This window comes from Rhyacophila brunnea, unplaced genomic scaffold (genome assembly GCF_057557595.1).
Source record: "Rhyacophila brunnea isolate RB1 unplaced genomic scaffold, BYU_Rbru_1.0 scaffold_6, whole genome shotgun sequence".
NCBI classification, from domain to species: Eukaryota; Metazoa; Arthropoda; class Insecta; order Trichoptera; family Rhyacophilidae; genus Rhyacophila; species Rhyacophila brunnea.
Window position 1 is genome coordinate 29,924,211 of NW_028233276.1, and position 14,116 is coordinate 29,938,326.

A 14,116-nucleotide genomic window follows, 5' to 3' on the forward strand; every position below is an offset into this window, starting at 1 on the left:
TTGCATTTTTTTATCCGAGCTGTAATTAGGTAGGTATAAGTATGTATTTTAACATAACCAATACCATATAGTATTGAACGATATTTTTATTTGACAATATATAATTAATATCAAGCCGTTTCCTATAAAAAATATCAGCAATTTATATATAGGTAACCGAATAAAAAACGAATAAATTCTCTTTGCTTAAATTTTGAAACACCTACTAGGTAGCTACTGCGCCAATAATAATATTCTAATTATTATGAAGATAAAATTAGGTACAGAAAAGAAAAAAAAGTATAGATATAAAAATAAAGCTTATTTTTTTTTTATAAAGAAGTACTGTAAAGAAAATTAATAGTCACTGTCTAATTGATTTATTCGGAGCGCATTAACATAATGGTAATATATTTACCATCTCCATTGGGGACAATGTGTACACTTCTACCACAGTTGAGTATTATTAAGAATTATAGATTTTTCACGCTCTTTAGGCATTACAAATATAAACATTAAGTTACTTTAAAATATATAATAAAATATTGAAAATCGAATTAAAAATTAATATGAATTACACAATCTCTGTCAATTTTTAATGCATTATAATTGACAATAACACATTATGTTCGCAACAATTTTAATAAATACCAAATTTGATTCATATTTTAAAACATAAATTTCAAAGTAGGTAGTGACTGACCACTCACTACATACGTTCAGACGAAATTATGATTGGAAGTAAATACCCAATGACAATGTTAATTTTCACAATGTCATTTGCCGAAACGAATGTTCTATCTCTCGTTTACGATGAGAGCATCTATAAATAATAAAATACTATAGGTGCTTTCAAATAATATAGTATCCTATGTTTACGTCCGTAAAATATTATGTCGTATAGTCAGTGGAGGAAAACCACAATGATATTCGTGTTCACGAAGTGACAAGATATGTTGTGGGTACTACAACAAGTTTATAACGGGTGCACTGAAAATTTAAATAGGTGTGTAATTATTTGAGAAAAAATTAGTTTTAAAATCGTTCTGCTTATATGTTCCATGAATTATTTCAGTTTTTTTATACATATTTAAAAAATATCGAGTACTTATAAGTAAGTAAAAATTATTATTATTATATTCATTTAAATGAACAAAAATATATAGAAAGGAAAGAATGTCCGTACTATGTTTTAACCATTTTCTAAACTTAATCTTTATAATAAATTACAGTTTTCTCTATTACAAGTGCAAGGAAAAAAACGAGCACACAATGACAACTCACACACAATGACAACTCAAAAATCAAATACGATAAGTTTAGTCTATGTATAAACCGTAGAATATAAGAAATTATGCAATAAAGGTGAAAACGATCTATGAAAAAATATATTATGAGGTTTATTCTGTTAATTTTCGATAACCAATATGAACGTACAACATGCGTCCGTCACAAGGAGTCTAATAGTTATTTGAGACATCTATTGCCGGAAATATGAGACATGCAAAGTACCGTCAGTATTGAGTAGCTAATGTTTTTATTTTCGACTATTTTAGTAACTAATAATAATTATATTACATTTTATAACAATTTTATTATATTTGGAAAATCATGTCAAAATTTACTGTAGAGGCTCAACTTTATATAAAACATACTTAAGGCGAAGTCTTCATTGAGCCTTTTTTAAAGAGGCACCTAGCGGAAAAATACGAAGCTTGCAATTTGAGACATTTTTTTGATAATTTACAATTTCAACTATATTAATGAATAAATATGTATCTGAAAACATTAAAAATAAAAATATTTTTTATTTTAAGTCAAAGACAAACTTACAATTGTAAAAAATGTAATAAAATGTGAATTTGTTCTATCGATCCGCACCCTATTATTACATATACTTTATGGTCATATTTATTATTAAAATTTAGTTTATTAAGTTTTCTAAGCATCACCTAAGCGATTTTTGACAAATTCATAGTTTTAATATTTTTTATATCTATTTTAAAAAACATCGATTTTCATAAAAAATATAAATGTGTATAACTTGAAATCCTTTTTATTTATATCAAATCAATTATTTTTATAAATATAAATAAAATATTTATAATAATATAAATAAAAAGGATTTCAAGTTATACACATTTATATTTTTTATAAAAATCGATGTTTTTTAAAATAGATATAAAAAATATTAAAACTATGAATTTGTCAAAAATCGCTTAGGTGATGCTTAGAAAACTTAATAAACTAAATTTTAATAATAAATATGACCATAAAGTATATGTAATAATAGGGTGCGGATCGATAGAACAAATTCACATTTTATTACATTTTTTACAATTGTAAGTTTGTCTTTGACTTAAAATAAAAAATATTTTTATTTTTAATGTTTTCAGATACATATTTATTCATTAATATAGTTGAAATTGTAAATTATCAAAAAAATGTCTCAAATTGCAAGCTTCGTATTTTTCCGCTAGGTGCCTCTTTAAAAAAGGCTCAGTGAAGACTTCGCCTTAATATAGAATAAAACAAATGTTTATTTTCTTCACAAGTTGAAGTTTTTTTAATTAAAAAACACATTGTAACAACGAATAATTATTAGTTTTTTCTATACCGCTTAGAGAATTCACAGATAAAAATCATCATAAAAAATATATGAAATAATAAACAAATTGGATTCAACAAAAGTTTATTATTACAGTTTTTATAAAATTGTAAGTAAGTATATGAGTTTCCCATTATCTTATTGTCTTGAAATTGGTACTATTTCAGTAAATTCTAATATTTAACTGCATACTTCGTAGCCCCATTACTAGATGTCCCTAGGTATTACCTTTTTAAAATAAAACTTATAATAATACAAAGCAGGCAACTTACTTGGATTTTGCTGGGTGTTTCCTGCATTTGTATTTGATGATGGCAGAGGATCATCACTAAGGATTGAAGGATCACCAACTTTTCCCATAAATAGAATCTGTTTCGTGGTGCTGTCTTCAATCATGAAGAGGAACGGTTTTGTTGCAATGAATTCTTCGGTCTCGGCCTCTTCATCTTCGCCGAATTTGTTGACAAGTGTAACCTCTGAAAAGAAAAATATTAATTTTATACATTTAAAAAAAACTGTGTAGTTGTCAGAAAAACACTCATTTATTATTTTATTTATGACATAGGTACATTTGATCAGTTCGAAAAATATTAGAGAGTAATAGGTGCATATATTTAAGGTCAATTAAAGGGAATCATATATGCCAACAGAGAACCTAGCGGGAAAAAAACGAAGCTTGCAATTTGAGATTTTTTTTTTTGATAATTTACAATTTCAACTGTATTAATTAATAAATATATATCTGAAAACAGTAAAAAGATTTTTTTAAGTCAAAGATAAACCTACAATTGTAAAAAAAATGTGAATTTGTCACATATTTGGTACATATGTTACGTTATCATTACATTATTTTCGTGGTTATATTTATTATTAAAATTTAGTTTATTAAGTTTTCTATTTTTTACCATTTAGATTTTTGACTAAATAATAGTTTTAATATTTCTTATATCTATTTTAAAAATATCGAATTTATAAAAAAGATAAATGTGTATAACTTGAAATCCTTTTTATTTATATCTATTATTTATATTATTTGATATAAATGAAATGGATTTCAAGTTATACACATTCTTATAAAATCTTTTTAATGTTTTCAGATACATATTTATTAATTAATACAGTTGAAATTGTAAATTATCAAAAAAAAAAATCTCAAATTGCAAGCTTAGTTTTTTTTCCGCTAGGTTCTCTGTTGGCATATATGATTCCCTTTAATTGACCTTAAATATATGTACCTATTAATCTCTAATATTTTTCGAACTGATCAAATGTACCTAAAACAATTCTCAAATTGCAAGCTTCGTATTTTTCCGCTAGGTTCTCTGTTGGCATATAGGATCCCCTTAAGGTGAATGCTCCGTCTACCAGAACCACTAAGCGGAAAATTTAAAGCTTGTAATTTGAAACAATTTATTTATGATTAAAAAATGTCAATACATATCTAAAAACATTTAGAAGAAAAGGTGTGTTTTAATAAAAGTTAAAAATCGAGTTCGAAAATACTTTTGGTATAATAAGAAAAAAACTAATGATACACAAAAATATTAAATAATAATATGTAGGTAATAATAAAAAGATTCAAATTTAATATGTTTTAACACATTTAGCAAAGTTAATCTTTGACTTGTATATTATATTATATTATATTATACTATATATTTTTCTCCTAATATTTTCTTACATATATTTTTAATTTTTTTACATATTAAGTATTGATTAATTAAACCACGTTTAAAAGTAAAACTAATAAGTTTCATATTTTTTTGCTAGTTGCCTATGCAGCCAAACTTAATATTTTGTTATGTTAGAATATGACATGGAATAAACATTGGATGTCTTCAGATACATATTGATTTTTAAAAAATATGTAAATTTCACCCATCTGCGTGTTCGAGTCCGACAACAATGACTCCCTGACGACAACCTGAATATCATAGTTGAATATACATAATAATATAATATGGCAATCCTTACCAGTGGCAGCAAATGCTGTACTTCCGAGTTCGTTGACTTCAATACCAGCTCTTTGAAGTACATTTGAAACGGAAACTTTCTTCTGTAGTCCTCCACCGCGTGCCAACAGTGGTAAAGATGCAGTAATTTCAAAGATGTCGTTAATTCCCATCTAAAGTTAAATAGAATATAACATTAAAATGGAAAGTGGTTTGCCTTTTGGGTGAAGCTGTAAGAAGTTTTAGTTATCGAACTTTAGAAATATGGGATAAACTTAAGTACCTACGTGTAAAAGAATACTATGTATATTGTCTTCAATAGCTACGTCTGTATCATAATATACAAACAAACAAACGCAGGTAAACAAACGTAAAATAAAGAAAACTCATATTCTTTATTGGTAATTGGCAATTAATTGTTACAATAAGTTAACCGTCTAAACTTAAACTGTCAAAAAGTGCTATGTTTTAACAGCCGCTCTCTTGGCTGTGTTAATAACATTTAGAACGAACTAGATAGTAAACTTATTGTAACAATTATAATATCTCAATACATAAATATAATAAACTACCGTCGATAGCCACCTTGTATATAAAATAGACCCCCTGAGTATCATATTTACTTACCTTCTGCAGTATGGGTTTGAAGTGAGATTGGTAGTCAAATCTGAATTTCGGGAAGGACACTTTGACATTTCTATTATCCATGATATTTATCTCGTTGTACAGTTTTGTAGGATTTAGCTTTCTAATCACATCATTCAATCCATTTATACTGTTTGGTAGAATAACCAACATGGACAGCTTATCACCCTGAAATACAAAAAAAAAACATAAATCAATATAATAGCTTTATCATCGAGTATCAATTCTCCACTACATTATAGCCTACCCACTGTAGGTACACACTCTTCACCACGTACTTGCGTCAAACTTAATGACTTCTACCCTACCTAAACTATTCACAAGATATTATATTCAGGTGACTTCACTGGGTTAATAGAGGAATCGCTATAAACAACAAATATGTGATTTGCAGACTACACAGTCATGAAATCTTCAATAATGATTATTAATTATAATAAAAAAAGAATGCTGATCTCAGAGTAATAATATAAAAAAGTGGCTATTTTTCGGAAAAATAAAGCCGTGTTTGTCGCGTATAACGCACATTAGAACCTCAATTTTATTATTATTATAGTATCCTCCACGTAACTTTACAATTGCACACAGTGACAAGATTTATGTGTAATACGCACTGCGTATTATTGTATTAATACATGCCAGGCGCCTGATTGGCTGATTTCATTAAATAATTCAAAGTAATTCAAAAACGTATACTCCAAATTGCAAGGCCACGTGCAGGGTGGTGATGTATCTATGGTCTAAGAGGGTGATCTTTTAACTATGAAACGTTATACCATAATGCTGCTTCTCATTACGGCTACCAAATTTAAACACTACCTACATAATTAAACATAGTTTCTACTAAATTAACTAAAAATTATTACCATAAACTTTATATTTAACACAAAAACAATAAATTTCAGCAACACGTGCTCGCAGTTTTTAAATGAATGTAATCATTCAAATCAATATTTACCGACGACGTTTCCAAAAAATTATATCTTACTCCAACGCATCTTGCGGAGATATAAGCGTGCCAAATGCTTTCTCATTCGCACTTATGGTTCGTTTTTGCCGAGGCCTTGATGCTGATAGAAAGATACTCATCAATGATACTTAAATAAAACGTACGTCTTGGACAAGTATCGGCAGATTCAAGGGAGTGACCATGGGCGGTACGAATGACAGTAAATGCTATATTAATTTGTTTTGATATATAATAGTATGATAATTGAATACATATTATGTTTGAAGTATTTATCCAAATTAACGTATAATTGCTAATATAATTATTTATGGTAATCCAATTGCGTTAGTTTTTTTTCCGAAAATGCCGACATGTGTAACTATTATTGAACCCTACGTAATTATAAGAGTAGCATATTTTTTTTTAAATTAGAGCACCTAAATTAGAGTAAGGCGTCCTCGTTCGTTTAAAAAATAATTAAACGTCTATGTAATGTTAACCTTGTGTATGTGCGTAATATGCTTTATTAATCTGCACTTCAGAATATTTGAAAAACCGTCGCTCCGTCTTGTGGGTACAAAAATTATATCAAAAATAATGACTTGATTAATTCCAAACAAGAGTTTTTGAACGTATATTTAAATTGTAAACTTGCCACCGCAAACTTTATTTCAGAAATATATCACGTATATTTAAGTATACTTATGTTAGCTTTTATAATTTCATCAATGTTGGTCAATCAAGGTTTAATACTATTTATATCCTTCTAATTTTTCTCCACTCGTATAAAAAGGGGAAGATTGTAATACAAAGGGATAATAAAAACTCTGTTATGTAAGTACGTGATATTGTTTCTTCAATTTACGTCATAATAAATACCTGTTAATATACTTACAATAAATTATATTTAGTACGCCCATTGACATGTTCAATACCTCCGTTCAGCACTGAAGCATTGCAGTGAATACACTTTTATGTCTGTGATTTTTTAATAATTTTATGTTTGTTTTTTGTACCTTTTCTGTTTTTATTCAAATGATAACTCTTATTTTGTATGTTATATTTCAATTTTAATATCATAATTATTATTATACTGTGTATTTTTCTTTTTATTGAAAGTCACTGTCATTAATATGAGTTTGTGTATGGAATCAAAATTAATTATGTATCTGAATTATCTATAACTAATTTTTCATTATAAGGTATTTACATTATAAGGTACCTATTTAAAAATAAATTTATAATATTATTAAAGTTTAGTCAGCGTTAGCAGTTTTTGTATAATATTCACCTGTACGTAAGAGCAATTAACTTATAATTCTGAGACAATGAATATATTTTCAATGTCTACATATTAAAAAAAGTGATGCAAACATTGTCAAAGTTATGCTAGAAAAGTGCACAATACTACAACTGAGAACAACGTGTAAAACCGGTATTAATTTATTTTAAAAAAATCAAAATTTTCCATCAACATTTTAAATGATACCATTTATAATAGGTACCTATCTAACGGGAAAACACCAAGCATTTTTAATACCACAACGCTAGTAAGAAGGAAATTCGTCATCGTCCATAAAGGATAAAATACACTGAAAAAATATGAGACTGCAGTGTTTTTATATTATTTTTTTCAAGGACAATAGGCTCTTGTAAAAAAAAATAATTTTTATATTATCCCAACGATATTAAATGCGATTAATGTGTATTCAAGATAATATAATGTATTGATATAAATATAAAATGTAAACATTGTATATTATATTACGTATATATTTAAATGGCACAAATTAATAAAAATATCCAATGCAATGCTTTATGGCAGTACTTTTCAACTGGTGTATCGTATGATTTTGTTCCATTTCCTTCATAAGTAGTGTAATTTCTGGTAATTGTATCTATTTATATTATGTAAGTGAATGAAAACAGTCGCCTGCGGTGCAATTTTCTTTGCTGTTTGTTGGTTTAAATAAAATGCTTTTATGATAACAATGATCTATTTCAAGGCGATAACCGATAACAATCCACCACCATGGTTACAAGGTATATTCGGATTTCATTTTGAAAACCGAACAATTTCCATTTTCAAAATTGTGCGTAGGTAATCAAAAAGTATTTAAAAACTAAATGCGCCGTGAAACAAAAAAATGTTGCACTTGTAGCAATAAGAATATATATAAGATTCCTAATTTTCATTTACAATGGACATCCATAATATGGTGTCATGTCCCAGGAATGATACGGGTAGCTTATAGAGATGCTACGTCACAAAAACAACAAAATATTTTTTTTTAATAAAATATTCCGTAATTAGTAGAGTATACTTATGATTAATAACGTTGCACTCTGGCTGTAAGGTGAAAATGATCTATGCAATATATTCTAAAAATATATATATTTTTAAATATAATACTGATTATCTATTTATTTATTTATTAATAAAGTCATATTATATTAATACAACTGAATATCATTTAATCTAATTTTATGCGAGGTAATTAAATTAGGCAAAGGGGCGTATCAGTGTAGTAAAAAGTGCAAATAATTACAAGATAAAAAGAACTTTTTATATACAATGTTTTTAAATTTTCTGTTGAATTATTATGCTCAATAGGCTCAAACTTGTACTTGATATGAAGTAAATAAAAAACAAACAAATAAATATAGAATATTGAAATGTCATTTTGACATTTCATTTTGATTTCCATAGTAACGCACGTATATATTAATAATTTAGTTGCTAGGACCACCGGCTTAGCAACCAATAATAGTCTTTTACTTTTGTCGGATTTTTCTGAAATAACTTTCCATACAAAACAGAATTAACTGAAAATGAATTCAATTCTGCTTAAAGATGGCTAAAAGTATTCAAAGAATGCATTGGCATCGTGTTCTGATATATTCTAAAAGTTTCAAATGTCTAGCTAGTCGGAAAGTTAGTTAAAAATCGATTGCAAGACTTGTACTGGACAAACAACCACTGGACAAATAAGAATACGAGCTAATAAAGACGTTGTAAAAATAGTGCAAAGTTATAAAATGTATATTGGAATTGATAATTTTCTTGAAATGTTTTGAGCGTTCATAATTTTACAAAATCACGTGACCAATAATCATATAGCCAAATAATGATGCGTAGAGTAAAAAGAGTTTGTAAAAAAAACGTTACTCAATCTACATTCTACATTGTATAAATAACAATGATCTTTCTCTATAATGTATAACATCTAAAGTTGCCAACCGGTCTGACCGCTATTGTCCCGGAATTTATGCTATGATCCCGGCTGGCTCTAACTCGGAATGCACGATATCATAGATATATTTATATCGATAAACGGTAATTCTTTAATCTGGACATAAACCCTTAAATATAAACCCTTAAGCCCTGATGTTTTTCTAACTCTAATAACATCTCACCTTGTAAGGCATCCTTAAGATTTTTGAGTCGAAATATTTCGATTTGACGAAATCGAATTTCTCAGTTTGGGACATCATCGTCGCTTGGACAGTTTTTGTTGAATTGATGAAGAATGAAGCGCTGTATGTCTCGTTTAAGTAAAACTGTTTGTCCCATGTTCCTTTGAAGTACACCGTTGTCAATAACAAAACGACTGCATCAGCAAGATCACCTGACAATAAAAAAAAATCAGTTAATAATTAATCAAATCAAAACTAAACTTAATCTTAACTTAAAAAACCCAATCCATTGCTTAATATAATATAAAATCTCAATGTTTTATTAGACACGTTAGTAGACTATAGTGCAGGGCTCAAAATATGAAATTCTACGAACCGGGGCGCTTGATTAATTTCCAAAAATATTAACATAGGTAGCGTATAATATGCTTCATAACTTTGCACTCCGGCGCTAGGATGAAAATAATGTAATATAATTCTAAAAATATTTTTTTTACGTAATATAATATCCATTTATTTATTTATTACTAGATATATTAATACAATTGAATATAATTTTATCCAATTGTATGCGAGGTAATCAAGCAAAGAGGCGTATCAGGGTAGTAAAAAGAGCAAAATTATAAAACGTCTCTGTTTATTTAATTTTGTGTATATTTTATAAAAATAAATATGTTTGATTTTATGTTATATATTATGCCAAGCTAGCTCAGATAATCAAATTATTTTTTCTGTGAGACGGAGTCTTAATTTTAAACCGGACTGTGCTCCGGTGCGCTCCGGTTCATTACGATCCCTGATACTGCAGCTGTTTTTAATTAAACAAATCAGGTGGTTATTTAGTCAAAATGTTCTTAAATCTTAAAGAGATGCATTTTGGTTAAGGGTAAAAAAATCAGATAAATAATTATAAAAAAACCAGTGAAACATAACTATTTATTTTTATTATTAAGCTCTCTACGTGGGTACCTGAAACCGATACTAGTAGTGTCAGAGACATTTACACAGAAAATTTGCAATACTTACCCTTATTGCAGTATACGTAGGTATTTTAAACGCATTCGTCGTTACAGTTAAATCGTTCTATAGTGGCACCATTGGTAAATTGCAAGTGTTTTAGTATCATTTGCTACAATCCTTGTTTTGATGCTAGTAAGGCAAGTTATACAAATACAGGAGATACTAAGTATAATCAAAAAAATTTGCGAAATCCCATTAAATGTTTCTAATTTTTCTAATTAAATTCATTAACAATTATGTTAAAGATGATCGTGATATTGGATTATTAATATTACAATAATCTTCTTTATTAACAATTAATTTGAATGGTTGTATTCCAAGGTTTGATTTTGTTGATTCTACAATTTATATGGCAGTGGTGAAGGGTGGAGGTAGGCTGTTAAGATCCGACATAAACAGTGCACACTAAACTTTGTTAGTTACACGTAGGTATTTGTTGTTAGTGAACTAAGATTTCAATTTACAGATGGTGTTGGTTAGTTTATAATAATTACAAGATAAAACTTTTTATATACAATGTTTTTAAATTTTCTGTTGAATCATATAAACTTGACTTGACTAGCTTAAACAATCATAGAATAATGAAATGTCATATTGACATTTCATTTTGATTTCCATAGTAACGCACGTATATAATAATTTAGTTGCTAGGACAATCCGCTTAGCAACCAATAATAGTGTCGAAATAACTTTTCATACAAAACAGAATTAACTGAAAATGAATTCAATTATACTTAAAGATGGCTAAAAGTATTTTTAAAAAAATACATTGGCATCGTGTTCTGATATATTCTAAAAGTTTCAAATGTCTAGCTAGTCGGGAAGTTAGTTATAAATCGATTGCAAGATTTGTACCGGACAAAGAACCACCGGACAAATAGGAATACGAGCTAAGAAAAACGTTTTAAAATTTAATTAAACCCTGCCTAACCAAATCATAATAGTTTTGGTATACTTTTGGAGATAAGACAAAATTTTGCACACTTTCTGATTGATACTTATTCGATTTCGTTGGATTAAGAATACATATCACACATATTGTTGGTTCATTTTATTAACATTCATTAAGACGTACCTAAACCAAACTATTCTATGTATGAAATCTATATAAAACTATCTATAAAATATTCAAAGCTATGTATAATTTAATTGCATAATTTTAAATATTTTATAGATAAATGAGTATTTTTTCACTATTATGGCATGGTTTTCGAACGGTTTAATTGAATTCTATAAAATAACCAACTCCATCTGTAATTAATTGTAGTCTTATTTCAATGAAAACGAATAAGTATGACTAAAAAAGTTTAGTGTGCACTATTTATGGCGTATATTAACAGTCTACCTCTACCCTTCGCCACTGTTATATGGTGTTATTAAACAGCAAAAATACATAGAAAATATATTTAAAAAAAAATTTCAATGCCTCCTATTAATATTAAAATAAAATAGAGATATGCAAGTATCAGGTTGAGAATCACTAATTTTGAATCAGACTATGCATATCGACACGTTGGACATGCCTGGTTTAGTGATACTGTGACGACTGACAGTTAACACAAGTCATGAACTCATCATTATCAAAATGACCTTAGCATTTCTAATCGAATAAATGCTGGTTTTTCCACAAGACAATAATAACTTATGAATGTTGCTCATTTTAGTACTCGTTTGATGTGACTCGAAAACAAAATTCATCTGCATCGCAAGTAATAGTGACAGGATAGGAGTATTTTGCCATCCCTTATTTTTTTAACATTGTCATTTTTTTTATAAAATATCGTAACATGAAACTAAACTTAGAAATAAATTAATGCAAGCATTTTATTCTTCCCATTTTATAATATCAATACCATATTCACATGATCACTCTATATTTAACTATATATCTATATTCTACAGTATTCTCGGTACCCAAATTAATGTCAATTATTGAAAGTTATCAAATAAGTCATGATGTAATTATTATTACAAAGTTGATTTAACTATAAAAAGATATTCTAACCGTCGAGTTTTCGGGTTGCTGAGTTTTACAAAGAATTTTCAATGATGCTCATATAAATATTTCATTAGACACTTTTAAGAGTGTAAGATATTATGGCGATTCAAATTATTACTTTCGAGCTCTAGGTTTAAACAACTGATCTTAGTTATTGTTTTAAATCAAAATTTAAATGACCACTATTTAAATGTCAGTTTTCCTACTCTAAAATGTAACTGGTGCTTTGATCACACTACTGATGCAGATTCTTTAGTCGATTAAAATATCTTCTTCCTATTTTTCTTTAATTTGTACTCTATATTTATCTATATAATTAGTTAAAGTAACGCGTGTTTGATATTTTGCAAAATGTGGCCAAATAAGTCTAGTTCTCATCTCTTTACAATGAATAAATAAGATTTATGTGTGCTTTTCGACCCCACTTTTTAGAGTAGGTACTACATACTTCCATATTATGTTTTTGCTTCCATGATATCCTACGAACTATCCAGTAAACACATAGGTACGTTGAAAGCTTTAATTGTGTACCTATGACTCTGCTTATACAAAAGAAATAGAATAATGCAAAACAGTGATTTTCTAATTAAATGCCTTCAATTTGTGAAACATAAATAGGTGCATACTCATTCTTAGAGAACATTGAAGAATATTTGTTAATAAGGCAAAAAATTATCTGTGACTTTGTATTACTTTCATCAGTCAATGTTATTTATACAGCAGATGAGTTACTCACGTGTCATATTTTACGCTAACCAAATTAACGAATGAAATTTTATTTAAATGTAATATAACAATGAAATTATGAATGAAACACTTTGACCAACCTTCACTCAAAAGTTCTTTAATATTTCCATGCGTCACGTCTCTAACCCAATCATTGGCGTCCTTGACAGTATTTTGAGGAGATTGCGAATCGATCGTCTTGATTTCAGTCTGATAGAAATCTTCAAGTTTTGATCCGAACTGCTGGGTTACTGACAAAGCCTTATCCAAATACATTCTACTTCCAATATCTAAGATATAAACATTCGAAGCTGGCGTCTGAAAACAATAACAAATAACTTATAACACCTAATACTATGGCACAACATAAACAAACTTAAACATAATATAAACTATATAAAAAGGCGAAAAAATTGTTTTCTTTAGATAATATAAATTTCCTTATTTATAAATTCCAATAGCTTCTTATAATAACAACTCCCTATTATGCATTATATATAAACATTGACTATTATAATTTATAAATTTAATAGTATTTTTAACTCTGTAATTATACAGGATAAACACATTATAATAATCAATGAAGGCAATATTTCAAGTATTTTTTTTAAATATGCATTTATTATATAATAAGTAGGTACATGCAGGGTATGTCAATACATTTTAATTTAAAATCATCTCATAGTTTACAATTTTCATAAATCATCATGTTCAATCCTAAGAGGCCTACACAATATAGTGGGGGCTACACAGATATTTTTGTTTTTACGAGAAATGAATGTTAACCACTTGCTCAACCTATTGGGCACAATATACTCTGG

The 14,116-nt window shown here is 27.8% G+C and overlaps 1 protein-coding gene across 1 annotated transcript in view; it reads right to left on the reverse strand.

Moving 5' to 3' along the window:
• LOC147065515 (uncharacterized) overlaps positions 1–14,116 on the reverse strand; it is a 77,158-nt gene that overhangs the window by 38,187 nt on the left and 24,855 nt on the right. The window contains exons 4-8 of the mRNA XM_085957164.1: positions 13,397–13,613; positions 9,551–9,762; positions 5,167–5,352; positions 4,562–4,712; positions 2,860–3,063 (exon numbers count right to left, since the gene is read on the reverse strand). Of these exons, the coding sequence (XP_085813290.1) occupies positions 2,860–3,063; positions 4,562–4,712; positions 5,167–5,352; positions 9,551–9,762; positions 13,397–13,613 (970 nt within the window). The remainder of the gene's footprint in view (positions 1–2,859; positions 3,064–4,561; positions 4,713–5,166; positions 5,353–9,550; positions 9,763–13,396; positions 13,614–14,116) is intronic.